This window comes from Ascaphus truei, chromosome 5, assembly GCF_040206685.1.
Source record: "Ascaphus truei isolate aAscTru1 chromosome 5, aAscTru1.hap1, whole genome shotgun sequence".
NCBI classification, from domain to species: Eukaryota; Metazoa; Chordata; class Amphibia; order Anura; family Ascaphidae; genus Ascaphus; species Ascaphus truei.
The window spans coordinates 276780964-276794492 of NC_134487.1; the positions used below are offsets into that span (position 1 = coordinate 276780964).

Here is a 13529-nt window from a genome sequence, read left to right on the forward strand (position 1 = left end):
TCAGGTGTGCTATTAGAGAGGGTTGGGTTTCCTTACAATGCATCTGATCGCAGACGTGCTATTAGAGAGGGTTGGGGTTCCTTACAATGCATCTGATCGCAGACGAGCTATTAGAGAGGGTTGGGGTTCCTTACAATGTATCTGATCTCAGACGTGCTATTAGAGAGGATTGAGGTTCCTTACAATGCATCTGATCTCAGACACGCTATTACAGAGGGTTGGGGTTCCTCAAAATTTCACATAGGGTTCCTTAACCAAAAAAAGGTTGGAAACCACTGATTTAGGCTTTCTGATTTTGTATTTACATAACTGTTTCATACCTGAATGCTGGCTGTACCAGAGGGTTTATGGTCATTTTGACAGCAGGATTGTCAGACACAAAGGTATAGTGTGTGTGTGTGTGTGTCCTTAAAAATCCTCTGGGACTTCCAGTATGGTTCCAGAGGGTGAAGTCACATCCCCCTGAGCCCCTGCAGCCCCCCACTGCTCCTATACAGATCAGCAGCTTTAACAGCCAGAACAAATGATTTAACGCAGTAGATAAAAACTCACTGAATGATCCTGTGAACAGCAAAAAGCAGACAGACTTTGCATGCTCCTGTGAAGGGGAGATACATGTGCAGGCAGTCTCTGCAGAGACATCGGGCTGAATAAAACCTCACGGTTTCAATCCAGCTAAACAGAGGAGGAAAAGCAGAAAAAGATCCACAGCAGGATAGCAACTTGAAAAGTAAGGAGAAGCATTCATATGGAGAAATTTCTCTCCAGGCAGACACAGATGCCCCCCAAATATCAGCTAAAGCAGATGAAAGCTGGGAGAAAGTCAGAGCACACCAAGATGGCTTCCAAGCACATGGAGGAGCTGCATGCAGACCCAGAGGTGTCTCAAGAGGCAGAAACTCCTAGGGATTATGGTGAGTTAGCCAGGGCTGTAGCAAAAGTATTGATGGCTGCTTTAAATTAACATGAAAAATTGCAAAAATCCCTAGATGATCCTAAAGGGGAACTAACCCTGCAAAACACCAGGATGGGGGGGAAGTTGAATCTAGATTGGGTGTTCTAGAGGATGTATCCTCAGAAACGCAGCAGGACATTCAAACTCTTAAAAAAAATGAAATAAAACTTTAGAAGACAAGGTGGAGGACCTGGAAAACAGGTCACACAGAAATAATATAAGATTAATAGGAGTCCCTGCAGAGGTAAACCGTCGCAATTGCAGGATTTCTGCACAAAATGGCTGCCCAAATCTTTGGGACTACCACATGATCACAGTAACATCAAAGTGGAAAGGGCTCATAGACTTGGTTAGGCAGAACCAGAAAGTTAGGCCACGAGCAGTAATCGCAACGTTTCTGGACTTTAATAAAAATCAACAATATTAAGTGCCTATAAGAATTCGGGTGGCATTACTTCTGAGGGAAAGAAGATCCTAATCTTTCAGGACTATTCTGCTGCAGTATCAAATAAAAGATGGTAGTTCAGTAAAGTTTGCTGTATGCTGTATAAGCAAAATAAAAAATATTTCCATGGGATATCCTGCCACCTTAAGAGTCTTCATAAATGGAGGGGCCAAAATATTTGCAGAAACAGCAGAACGCTTTATCCACCAGCATGCAGCAGAACTGGAGGACAGAACCTCAGAAAGGAGACGGAGATACAGCATGGAGGAAATAGGCGCAGCCAAGAAAAAAGGTTCCCCTGCAAGATCCCCGCACTGCCGAGATGGGCCAGGCTGCAAGGAAATAAGTATTGCACTCATAAAGGGACTAATGTGATCTGGTTACAGAGAGATGGTACAGGCAGTCCTCGTTATCCGACACAATGCGTTACTGAAAATGGCGTTGTAAAGCGAAACGTTGTAAAGCGAATCACACTTTCCCATAGGAACACTGTTTAAATGAAAGGTTCCGTTCCTGAAGGCATTTTTAACACTAAAATACACCAAATATTTTATGCAGGCAATAAGATATGCAACACACACATTAATTATATAGTGTATATACTGTATTATATATATAATATAACATAAATAATATATTATATAGTATAATATAATATTATATAGTATAATATTATATATATACGCTCTTACGACACTTTGCAACGTTGTTTATGTGAATGTGTATATATATATACACAACGTTGCAAAGCGTCGTAAGAGTGTTGGATAAGCCATTTTGGCGTTGTAAAAATGAATATAGGTATGCATTGCATAGCGTTGGATAAGCCATTCGTTGTAAAGCGAAGCGTTGTAAAACGAGGACTGCCTGTACAGGCATAAAATCATGTGAATGTTGGGAGGAAAAGGTGTTTATATAAAGATTGTTGCTTTTAGCGATATTCAGTTGATATAGTTCAAAAGCAATGGAGGGGTTATATTGCTAGGAGAACATTATAATATAAGACTTTTAAAAAAAAATCTCCAAAAAAAAAAGTTGTTGTCTAATTGGTTACATGTTACAAAAAAAAAGTTAAGAAAACCTGTTTTGAAAAATATAAATGAGAGTGGTGGGGTAAAAGGAGGAGGAAGCAGCGGTGAGCTGGGGTGAGGCTAAAATGTCACTTCTAGAAAAAAGCAATGTCATTAATCTATATGTGTTTTATGGTTTATTTTTTATACTCTGAGTTAAGTTAATTATTTAATTTTAAAATGGTATATTTTTGAGTTAAGTTTGAGCATCTGATTTATACGTTTTTACTTATATTTTTTCTTTTAAGTATAATTTAAACAGGGAAAATTGTAAAGAGGTGTTGAAATCTGTTATGTTTACCAGCAATGTCGGAAAATCAATAAAAAGAACAATGAGAAGCAATAAAATAAAAATATATCACCTGGACTGATTACACGTTACAATTCCAGCATGGGATGGGTTAAAATTCTTTTAATATTCCAATGCAGTATGAGGCTAAGCAAAATCATGATCGCAGCAGGAACAGACGAGTGAACCGAAATGCAGAACTGCAAAAAAAAACAAACCCCAGCAAGACCGCATACTGTCATCAGTAACCTCCTTATGTACCTGCCAAGCTGATGACACTGCTATCAGAAACTTCTATATCTCCCTTTTTTGCATCTGTGCAAAAAACAGACATGCTCAGAATGTGGTCTGAAAGTTGCTGAATAGTAGCTTTACCAGGTATAACTATTGTAGCACGTGAGCGGATTCTTTGTCTCAATTAGGAAAGAACGCTCAGTTGTGCTGTTCTTTCACACAAGGACACAGCTGTACTCTTTCCTGTATTGTTACTGTGCCTATTACAGGAAAAGATACTTCAAGGAAACATCTCTGTGTCACTCACCTTCTTTCTAAGATGATGTGGTCCTGAGCCCAGGCCGGTATTATCCATTGGGAACAATGGGTACAGAGCCCAGGGCCTACGAAGCTCCCAAGAGCCTACGAAAAAGTTTTAGGCCCCAAAAAATCTCAGGTAACTCAAAAACGAGAAGAGAAAACTGCTATTTCCAACTTAATGATTTGCTTTAATTTAATTACTGTACAAAACCTTTTTATTATAATAATACATTTACAAATGTTGAAGTAAATATACACATGCGTGTAACGTTACGTAAAATTGTGAGATATTATGGAAAGTTGAATAATGAAGAATTAATAATAAGTAGCGTAACAGCATAACAAAAGTAATACAATGCAGGGTGTTGGATATCTGAATTAAGTGTAGCACCCTGCTAAAATCTTCCCCTTGCCCTGCATTTCAGCCCTGGTAGCTGCAGGCAGTGCTAGGGTTACATCTTCACAAGGCTCAGGCATGTGAGTAAGGCCTTGTTCAGGGTGCCGGCTTCACAACGTGCACGCGCACGTTCGAAACAAAGTGTTTAAATTGAATAGCAGTTGTCAGGGTACCAGCTTTCATTGTCTCCGAAGTACGGAGTTTACACTGCGACAGTTTCCATAAACAACTCAAGTTGTTTTTTTGAAGCTGCAGCAGCGTCACTGGTACTTCAGCAGCCAATAAAATCATTCGGGAAAGTGTAGTGAGAAGAGCAACACCCATCCATAACCTCAGGTCTGTAGCCCCGCCTCCTCAATGCTAGCAAAGGTCTGCTGAGGATGATGTGCACACATCGCCCAGCAGACTGACGCGCGCACACGCGGACGCGCCCTCCACCTCCTGTCTCTGCCACCCTGAACGAGGCCTTAGGCGTCTGTTTTGTTACTATTTTGTTGCCTGGTTCTCAAAGTTGCTAGATGTCACATGCCATGCAGCCTGACTATCTGCAACATCTACAGCTACCCTGACAATGGGGGGAACTGATTGGTATTTCTCGTTAGCGTCGATACCTGAAGAAGATGAGTACCAAAGGTGAAAGAGTGGAAATCAAAGTTTCCTCGTCAATTTGCCGTCTCCATACAGAACATATCTCCTCACTCAGATTGACCTCAACCAAGAATTGGGCAACATCTATCTCATGACTGGGATGAAGTCCTTGGCCGAAGTGAGCAGCAGGGACATTTTTTCACATCAATATCAAGATCACCGGGATAGGGATGTTACATAAGCTTAATGATATTAGCTCTGACTTACGTAAATGTACATTAAACATCAACTTTGCGGCTCTTTTTGTTAGCAAAATCACGGGCTACTTCTTCCAATTTCAATTTTTGCAAAAGCTCATTCTCAGTTGAGAGTAGTGCAAATGAAGATAATAGTTTCCATCCCGTGGTTGACCCAAGACCAGTTCTTTATACGTTTCAGCTTTGAGAACGACAGCTCCCCCTGCACAGTTTATTCCAAGAATGGCGAGATACCTTCTAAAAGCAATGTTAACATTTGGAAAACTTGTCACCAAATTGTCTGCTGTTTGTACTCTGATCATTTCTGCCACAAATTTCTTGTCTGCATACATACATGAGAACAATAGAAATTCACCTGCGAATGCACGTTCGAGAGCTGATGGATATGTATGTATTATTGCTCTTGTTCTAGGGGCCACTTCATCACGAGGACATAGATCTATCAACAAGAAAACTAAGCCTTTCATTCAGTTTGGCTCTCCCCATCGCAATGATACATGTATCCATTATATCAGGGGTGCTTAAGTCCCTCCAACAGGTCAGGTTTCAGGATATCCAAGCTTCAGCACAGGTGGCTAAATCAGTCCCTGCTTCAGCACAGGAGGCTCAATCAGAGGCTAAGTTTTCCACAGAGCCTCTGATTGACCCACCTGTGCTGAAGCTGAGATATCCTGAAAACCTAACCTGTTGGGGTGGCTTGAAGACTGGAGTTGAGCACCCCTGCATTGTAGGATAGGACTATCTTGGGAGCCTACGATTATGAGAGGGCCAATAGCCTACAAAGACTTTAATCCAGCCCTGCCTGAGCCACCCACTGAAGTCGTGAGCAAAAGAGACCTCTTACTCTATTCCGATCATTGATGCAACATTGAGATCCGCACTTATCATCTGCTGCTCCCACATTACAAATGGCTGTGCTGTTTACACAACATAAGACCCATGCTGACATGTTTCATGTCTGTTTCTATAGAAACTGCTATGTAATGAGTTGGGAAAGGTCTGGAAACAACTTTATTAAAAGAGATAGAAAGCTAAGAAGTGACACACTGTCTGCTCATGTATATGTTGTTACCCTTATAGGTGTTTGATTTTAATTTAAAACACCAATTGTCAATCAGATTTACCCCTTAAACATGTTAATGTCTTCAGTACACTTTGATCCTATGAGGACTGCACCTTGAACTTCCAGTCAAGCGTGAATGGGAGTCGGTGCAACCACTTACAAAGGCACAGCACTTCCTCTTTTGAAACAGGCGGCCATTATGTGAACCCTGGGAAGCAGGATCTTTGCCGACCGATCACGGGAGAACGGACCAGTCGGCAGCGTCGATTAAAACAAACAAAAATAATAATGCAAACTGTATTGCCACTTTAGGATTCTTATTATTTCCAAAGTAAAGAAATACCCCACGGAGAGCTTTGACAATCTTTATCTAATTTCTTTTGGTGATTAGACTGTTTGTCGGGACTCAAGACTGTGGGTAATTTCTAACATTTGTTTTGTTCTGTGTGTAAAGTAACTATTATGCCATCATTACCGGAATAGATAAACATAACTAGCTAGATCAAATGAATTCAACAGACGCAAAGGAAAGTAAAACATGAGTTTTTTTCACAAATAAGTGAAATAGTTACTTTAAGAATGATTGAATCTTTCTAATGAAGCCAATTATACTGCTCCGTATTTATTTATTTTTTGACCCGCTTTGTGGGACTGTCCCTTGATGCAAAATGGGAGATCAAACTATAATTGAAGCTGAACGTTCCGGAATAATAATGTTAATGGGAACTGCATTGCTAATTTCTGCAGGGGCAGATGCATCAAGCTCCGATTCATTCAATAGCAGTTAAACCCTTAAGGGGAGCTTGTTGAATCCGGCGCCTTAATGTCAGGGAATGAGCAGCAGGCCTGCACAACTCCAGTCCTCGAGGGCCGCAAACAGTAGGGTGACCAGTCGTCCCGGAGTAGCCGGGACAGTCCCGTTTTTTTCTGGGCTGTCCCGGGTGATGGCCCGTCCCGGAAATGTCCCGGGTTTTGCCGTGTGCGAGTCGGCGGCGGTGCGCGGGGGCAGCAGCATGAGGAGGATGCGGCAGCCTTGAGTATTTTTTTTTTCCAATAGCAGGATGCCGGGGGGCGGGGCTTTAGAGTAGAAGCAGGGGATTGGTTGGAGGTCTGGGCTGCTGCAGGGGTGGGGGGGGGGGGTGTAAAAAACAGGCTGCTGCAGGGGTGGGGGTGTAAAACGGGCTGCTGTGGGGTGGGGCAAACGGAGTGGTGTGGTGGGGGGAGAAGGAGTGGGGGGAGAAGGGGTGGGGGGAGAAGAGGGAGAGAGGAGGCAGAAGGGAGAGAGGAGGCAGAAGGGGGAGAAGGCAGAAGAGGGTGGGAGAAGGCAGAAGAGGGGGGGAGAAGGGAGAGGGGGGGAGAAGGGAGAGAGGGGGGGCAGATGGGAGAGAGAGGGGGGGAGAAGGGAGAGAGAGGGGGGGAGAAGGGAGAGAGAGGGGGGGGAGAAGGGAGAGAGGGTGGGAGGAGGGAGGGGGGGAGGGGGAGATGCGGGGAGTGGAAGAGATGAGGGGAGGGGAGAGATATGAGGAGGGGGAGATGCGGGGAGTGGATGAGGAGGGGGAGATGCGGGGGGTGGAAGAGGATGAGGAGGGGGAGATGCAGGGAGTGGAAGAGGAGGGGGAGATGCAGGGAGTGGAAGAGGAGGGGGAGATGCGGGGAGTGGGAGATGCAGGGAGTGGAAGAGGAGGGGGAGATGCGGGGAGTGGAAGAAGATGAGTGGGAGATGCGGCGAGTGGAAGAAGATGAGGAGTGGGAGATGCGGTCAGTGGAAGAGATGAGGGGGAGATGCGGGGAGTGGAAGAGATGAGGAGGGGGAGATGCAGGGAGTGGAAGAGATGAGGCGGGGGAGATGTGGGAAGTGGAAGAGATGAGGAGGGGGAGATGCGGGGTGTGGAAGAGGATGAGGAGGGGGAGATGCGGGGAGTGGAAGAGGATGAGGAGGGGGAGATGCTGGGAGTGGAAGAGATGAGGAGGGGGAGATGCGGGGAGTGGAAGAGATGAGGAGGGGGAGATGCGGGGAGTGGAAGAGATGAGGATGGGGAGATGCAGGGAGTGGAAGAGGAGGGGGAGATGCGGGGAGTGGAAGAGGAGGGGGAGATGCGGGGAGTGGAAGAGATGAGGAGGGGTGATGCGGGGAGTGGAAGAGATGAGGAGGGGGAGATGCGGGGAGTGGAAGAGATGAGGATGGGGAGATGCGGGGAGTGGAAGAGATGAGGGGGAGATGCAGGGAGTGGAAGAGATGAGGAGGGGGAGATGCGGGGAGTGGAAGAGATGAGGGGAGGGGAGAGATATGAAGAAGGGGAGATGCGGGGAGTGGAAGAGATGATGAGGAGGAGATATGAGGAGGGGAAGGTATGAGGAGGGGGAGATATGAGGAGAGGAGGGGCTGTGTGTGTAGGTAAGTGGCTGTGTGTTTGTCACTGCGCGTGTGTGTGTCACTGTGTGCACGTATATTGGGGAGGGAGGTTGAGTGTGGGGAGGGAAGAAAAATAAATGGGGGGGGGGGGGGGTAAGAGAGAGGTGGGGGAAGGAAAGGAAAAGATGACTGGGGAGTGTGAGGTGGGGTGAGAGTGAGGTGGTGTGTGAGAAGGGGGGGTTCTCGCAAGGCCGCCAAAACACGGATGCTGGGCCCCGGGAAAAATGTCTGTGGCCCTACATGGCAGTGAAGTCACTGACTGCCACAAGGAGAACAAGAGACCCTATTTTGCAAAGTGTAATATACATACAAGGTCAGGAATGTCACATTTTTAAAATGTCTTAATTTTAATTAATGCCTACTTTTTTTATTTAATTTTAATTTATGTCAATTATTTATTTAATTTTAATTACACATACACACACACATACACGGTGAGGGAGCTGAGAGAGCGAGAAAGGGAGGGAAGGGGGGGAGACGAGAGTTTGTGTTGTTAAGAATTGGACATAAATACATTTTTGAATTAGTAATCATCCCCTCCGAACTGGGCATTCTTGGCCAAAAATGCCCTGGCTGTGAGTTGAAGGGACCAAGCAAAGCCCCCACCTCTATACGCACAAACACACACTGCAGCCCCCACCTCTATACGCACAAACACACACTGCAGCCCCCACCTCTATACGCACAAACGCACATTGCAGCCCCACTATCTATACACACAAATGCACACTGCAGCTATTTATTATATATGTATCTTGCCTTTGGCTGTATCCTCCCCTCCAAATTCCGTTAACATGGCTGCGCGACGTCACATAATGCTCATTGCTATAACGAGACGCTCCATGATGTCACACTGCATCAAGTTGACATGACAACGGGACGCATTATGGCGCTGAGGCATCACGTGATGCCACATTGTCATGGCAACATGTCACCGCCTGACGTCAGTGTCTCGTTGTCATAGCAACAGGGTGCGTCATGTGATGTAATGTGTTTAAAAATTTTTTTTTATAAATGTGTCCAGGTTTTTCATTTTGAAAATCTGGTCACCCTAGCAAACAGGCCAGGTTTTCAGGATATCCCTACCTCAGCACAGCTGGCTCAATTAGTGGCTCAGTATGACTGAGCCACTAATTGAGCCAGCTATGCTGAGGTAGGGATATCCTGAAAACCTGGCCTGTTTGCGGCCCTCGAGGACTGCAGTTGTGCAGGCCTGAGATACAGTGTGAATCGAGGCCTACACTAAAGTAAAAGAACATTTGAAATTAATTTCCAACCCTGTTTTTTATCCAGACGTGAAAGGCTTTTTCTATCTTGTTTCACAGGATTACAGCCATGATCCTTAATAATAATGTTACATATTTTCAAGCTCTACAAGGTGGTGTGAATCAAAAATGCTCATTTTGAACATCTACTAAAGCAGGGACGGCCAACTCCAGTCTTCAAAGGCTACCAGCAGGTCAGGTTCCAAGGATATCCCTGCTTCAGCACAGGTGGCTCAATCAAAGACTTTATTTGCATGATAATTCGTAATAAAAATTTCAAAACCAGATTTTTATGGCGTCCGATTCTATCTTATTTCTTTGCATAATTGAAGTTTAATAATGACATCCCTCAGAGGATAATTCAGTATGAGAGGAGACGAGAGGAAATAGGAATATCCTTTTGATGGGTGCACTCCTTATGAATCCCAAGATAGGGCGCGCGTGTGTGTGTGTTCTAAGTTGGCACTAGAATAGTGTGTGCACAGGACAATGTATCTCTCAAGAATAGACTACAACAACATGATTCACTTGATGCCTAGAGATGATAGTGGCTTCGTAGGTGGGTACTAGGGTGTATGTGTAGGCACAGATACGTGAATGTATAGGGTATCTGTATGATAAGTTAAAAAATACTAAACTTTAATACATCGTGAAATAAAATAAATACACTCAAACTTTTAAAATCAATTAAAATGAGGGAAACGAGTGTGTGCAGCTGGTAAAAATACTGCCGATAGTGGTTAGATATAGCCCCGTTGCCTAGTTTTAGAGCGATAGGCTGTAGCTATTGACTGCAACTTGTGACCATTAAGGGTGAGTCCCCGCTGGCGCTGAGCGTGCTGGCGCTCAAAGCATGCGAGCCGGGTGTCCTGCGTCTGCTCGCGCGGGGGTGGGGGGGGGGGGGGGTTGGGCGGGAGAGAGAGAGGAGGGCGGCATTGTCGAATAGTTGAGCGAGTGGGAAAGTTAAAAAAATGTATTTACCTAAGCGCTGAGCGCTGGTGAGCGTGTGTGCACGCGCATACCTGCGGGCGCATCGCGTGAGCAGGGACTTGCATGTATATATATATACACACACACGTCACCTCGCCAAGCACCGCCCGCTCAGCGCCAGTGGGGACAAAGCCAAGGTATCTCAGAAACCTAAGCATTGGTGTTTGACCACTCAGCTGACAGTTGCAGTAAAAATATGGATAATCTTTGGCAACAGCTGTATTACAGTTTACACAGTATATTTAAGAACAAGCTTCCAACTTAATGTCTTAGTTTCTGATTTCAGGTTGCCACTTACGATCTGGCTCGTTTAATTGAAGTAACACGTTGCTCCTTAAATTACTAATAGTGATCTGATGGAAGGATTTCTAAGACTAATTAAGACTGACATGGTAGTCTAGGTTGCCACAAAGCGATCTCTGGTTACTTGAGTTCAAATGAAATAGTGTAGATATAGTTCGCTTAGCTCTGTGATTATTGAACTAACACACAAAGTAGCAGGTTTGTACAGGGGTATGGCTCAGGCTGCCTGTATGATAATACTGGGCAGGGGATTTTAATTCCCCTTACATTCTCGACTCTTCAGCTGTGCACTGGTGATAAACCTTTGAATATCTGGCTGTAATTAGGCATAGGAAATAGAGATATGACTGGTGCTTGGCAGAAGCTATTCACAGTTAGTTCTATTAATTTAAGAACAAACTTATAGCTCAGTTCCTTCAATTGAGACCACAAATTGCCACCTGGTATCTGGCTCATTTAGTTGAAGTAACCAGATTGTTGATTATATTACGGAGAGTGATCTAATGGAGGGGTTTCCAAGGCTCAATGTGACTGACCAACCATGTAAAAACTGTAGATTGGTGCCCTTTCTGTCTGGATAGCTGTCCAACCAGACAACTCACCGGGTAGTATGAAAATAAAGAAGTTTTATTGGGTTACATGTTTAAAAAAACAACAAAAAAACATTCTTGGAACAAAAATTCTCCTCCCACGCGTTTCACGCTACACAGCGCTTTCTCAACTCCAGCACTGACTGCAGACTATGAGACGCTGCATCTCTACAAACCAGGACCAAACAGAGACGGAGGTAGGACTTCTGTGTGGTGAAGGGGCTTCAGAGGTAATTCAAGTCTCCTCCGTTGTGCATATACCCTTTCCAGTTGTCCAGAAATACCCGGTTATTTTCTCCGTAAGTCCTTATCTCTTTCAAATTTACTACACGTGAAGACTCCGGTCAATAAACTACACCTGCTTGTGTAACTGCTGAATATATCCAGGCCACAGTACTTTATATACTACCAATAATAACATTATACGGGACTTTACCAGTCTAAATTCCGAGGTGAAACTTGGGAGCTATAAGTGATCCATTTTGATTTCTTGACTGACCAACCAGTCTAAATTGTCCCCAAAGAATTTTCTGGTAGCTGAGCTTATGAGGAAATGTACCTCAATGTTATTATTAGCTCTGTGACTATTCAGATACAAGCACAGAGTAGCAGGTTTTCAGGGGTATGAATCAAATTGCCTGGATGATTTACAATACTGGGCAGGCGATTCAGACTTCCCTCTTACTGACAGACTCTCCGTTAATGCCAAGTACTTGGTGAAGGAGATACTAGCTTAACACGAATACTGAGTGTCCTTGTTGGCCGAGTGTCTGATTAGTGATCAGTGCTTAAGGAAACGATGAGCCGCACAGCAGGGTAGGATCACGTCTAAGTGCGTCGTGAAAATCATTCCTCTGTACCTTTGTTGATCATTCAGTATGTTTCGAAGCAGCCGATTGGGCAGTTATTGGACCAAAACTCCCGTTGGTTAATGGAAGTTTTTAGCCTATAAACAGCTTGAACAACTGCTTCGAACTACAGTGAATTGGGGGGCATCATATTTTCCAACTCAGCCAATCACGCTGCGATTGGCCAAAAAACCCCATTGACGTGAATGGGCGCATTCTGACGATTGTAGTGCGATCGTCTGCTTCCAACAACATAAAATGACCCTCTTAGTCTCTTTGAAGGAATATGTTTAATAGGTTCTATGCAGAAGGGACTGATATCTCCTTTTTATAACATTCTCTCTGGACTGGTCTACTGTTAAGACAAACTTCTATTACATGTTGGGAAGAAGCCAGAGGTTGCGGTCTAGATTTATATGATTGGGTCCCAATATGGGACAGTCTCCATATGCACATTGAAGAATGTGGCTATAAAAGACTATATGGATGGAATTTCACTCCTTCATAGTATTCTTCACACACTTTCTCCCTTATGCAGGAGGAAAAGTGAAACTCAGCACTAGTCACAATCCCTTATATGAGCACAACCTCTTTGGGAACCCTGACGAAGTCCCTTACATAAACCTATCCCGAAATTAGGCCCATCTGAAGATTGATTAGTTACGCCAATTCTGATAGTCAAAAAGTGTATAATAGCAAAGTCCTGGAAATAATAAATTGCACCAGCCACTAACGAAGTAATAAATTAAAGTTTTTAAAGTCAGGGGTGCGCAAACTTTTCCCCCTGCCTGCTCTCAACTCCTTTTACCTTGTCACCGGGGTCAAATGACATCATGTGACCCCGCAACGTCATGACGCCACATTGTAAATTCTCTTACCTTGTCGCCATGGCAGAGGCCCCGCACAGCCCCCCATGGCATTTCATTTAAATGGTTTGGGGCAGAGCGCAGGGCCTCTAAGGGCCACGCCCGCTCCCAGAAAATCTCACGCTCCCCAGATTGCGCATCCCGTGCTAAACGATACACTATATCGGAACGCTGGTTTGTACATCATAAAAGCTCTGACCCTCCTTTTGGAAGTTCATTATTTGATTATGTTAGTTTTCCAATAAGGGGATTATAGGGACTCTAGTCCCATTTTGCATTATATTCTCGTTGCAACCTCCTGGATCATTGTGGTCATTTCACTGTTGCACTGAATAAGATGAATATTATCAACATTCTTGCTTATGATTGGCACGTGCAGTTGAAAAGGTGGAATAACAAACTATATTGCTTTCCTTTTTTCTTCTCTGTCCCTTAGTTTTGAAATACATTGAACGTGTCATGTGTCAAAAGATTCCAGATACCGTCATTCCCAAACCATGAGAAAGTAAAAATACCTTATTTCATTCTTGGGGGGATCTATGAATCAAGACAATTTGGGGAGATTATCATACAGTACCTATCAAAGCATTATGCTCCAATGCTGCCCCATCTGCCTCGCACCAGTCAAGTAGGCGTTGGGGATGTTACATGGTGCA

General features: G+C 44.3%; 1 protein-coding gene across 1 annotated transcript in view; it reads left to right on the forward strand.

Annotated features, from left to right (window-relative positions):
• The window catches only part of CNOT8 (CCR4-NOT transcription complex subunit 8), a 32140-nt gene extending 22577 nt beyond the window's left edge, over positions 1-9563 (forward strand). Inside the window, exon 7 of the mRNA XM_075602163.1 lies at positions 9337-9563. Coding sequence (XP_075458278.1) covers positions 9337-9357 — 21 coding nt within the window. The 3' untranslated portion in view covers positions 9358-9563. The remainder of the gene's footprint in view (positions 1-9336) is intronic.
• The last annotated feature ends 3966 nt before the right edge of the window (positions 9564-13529 follow it).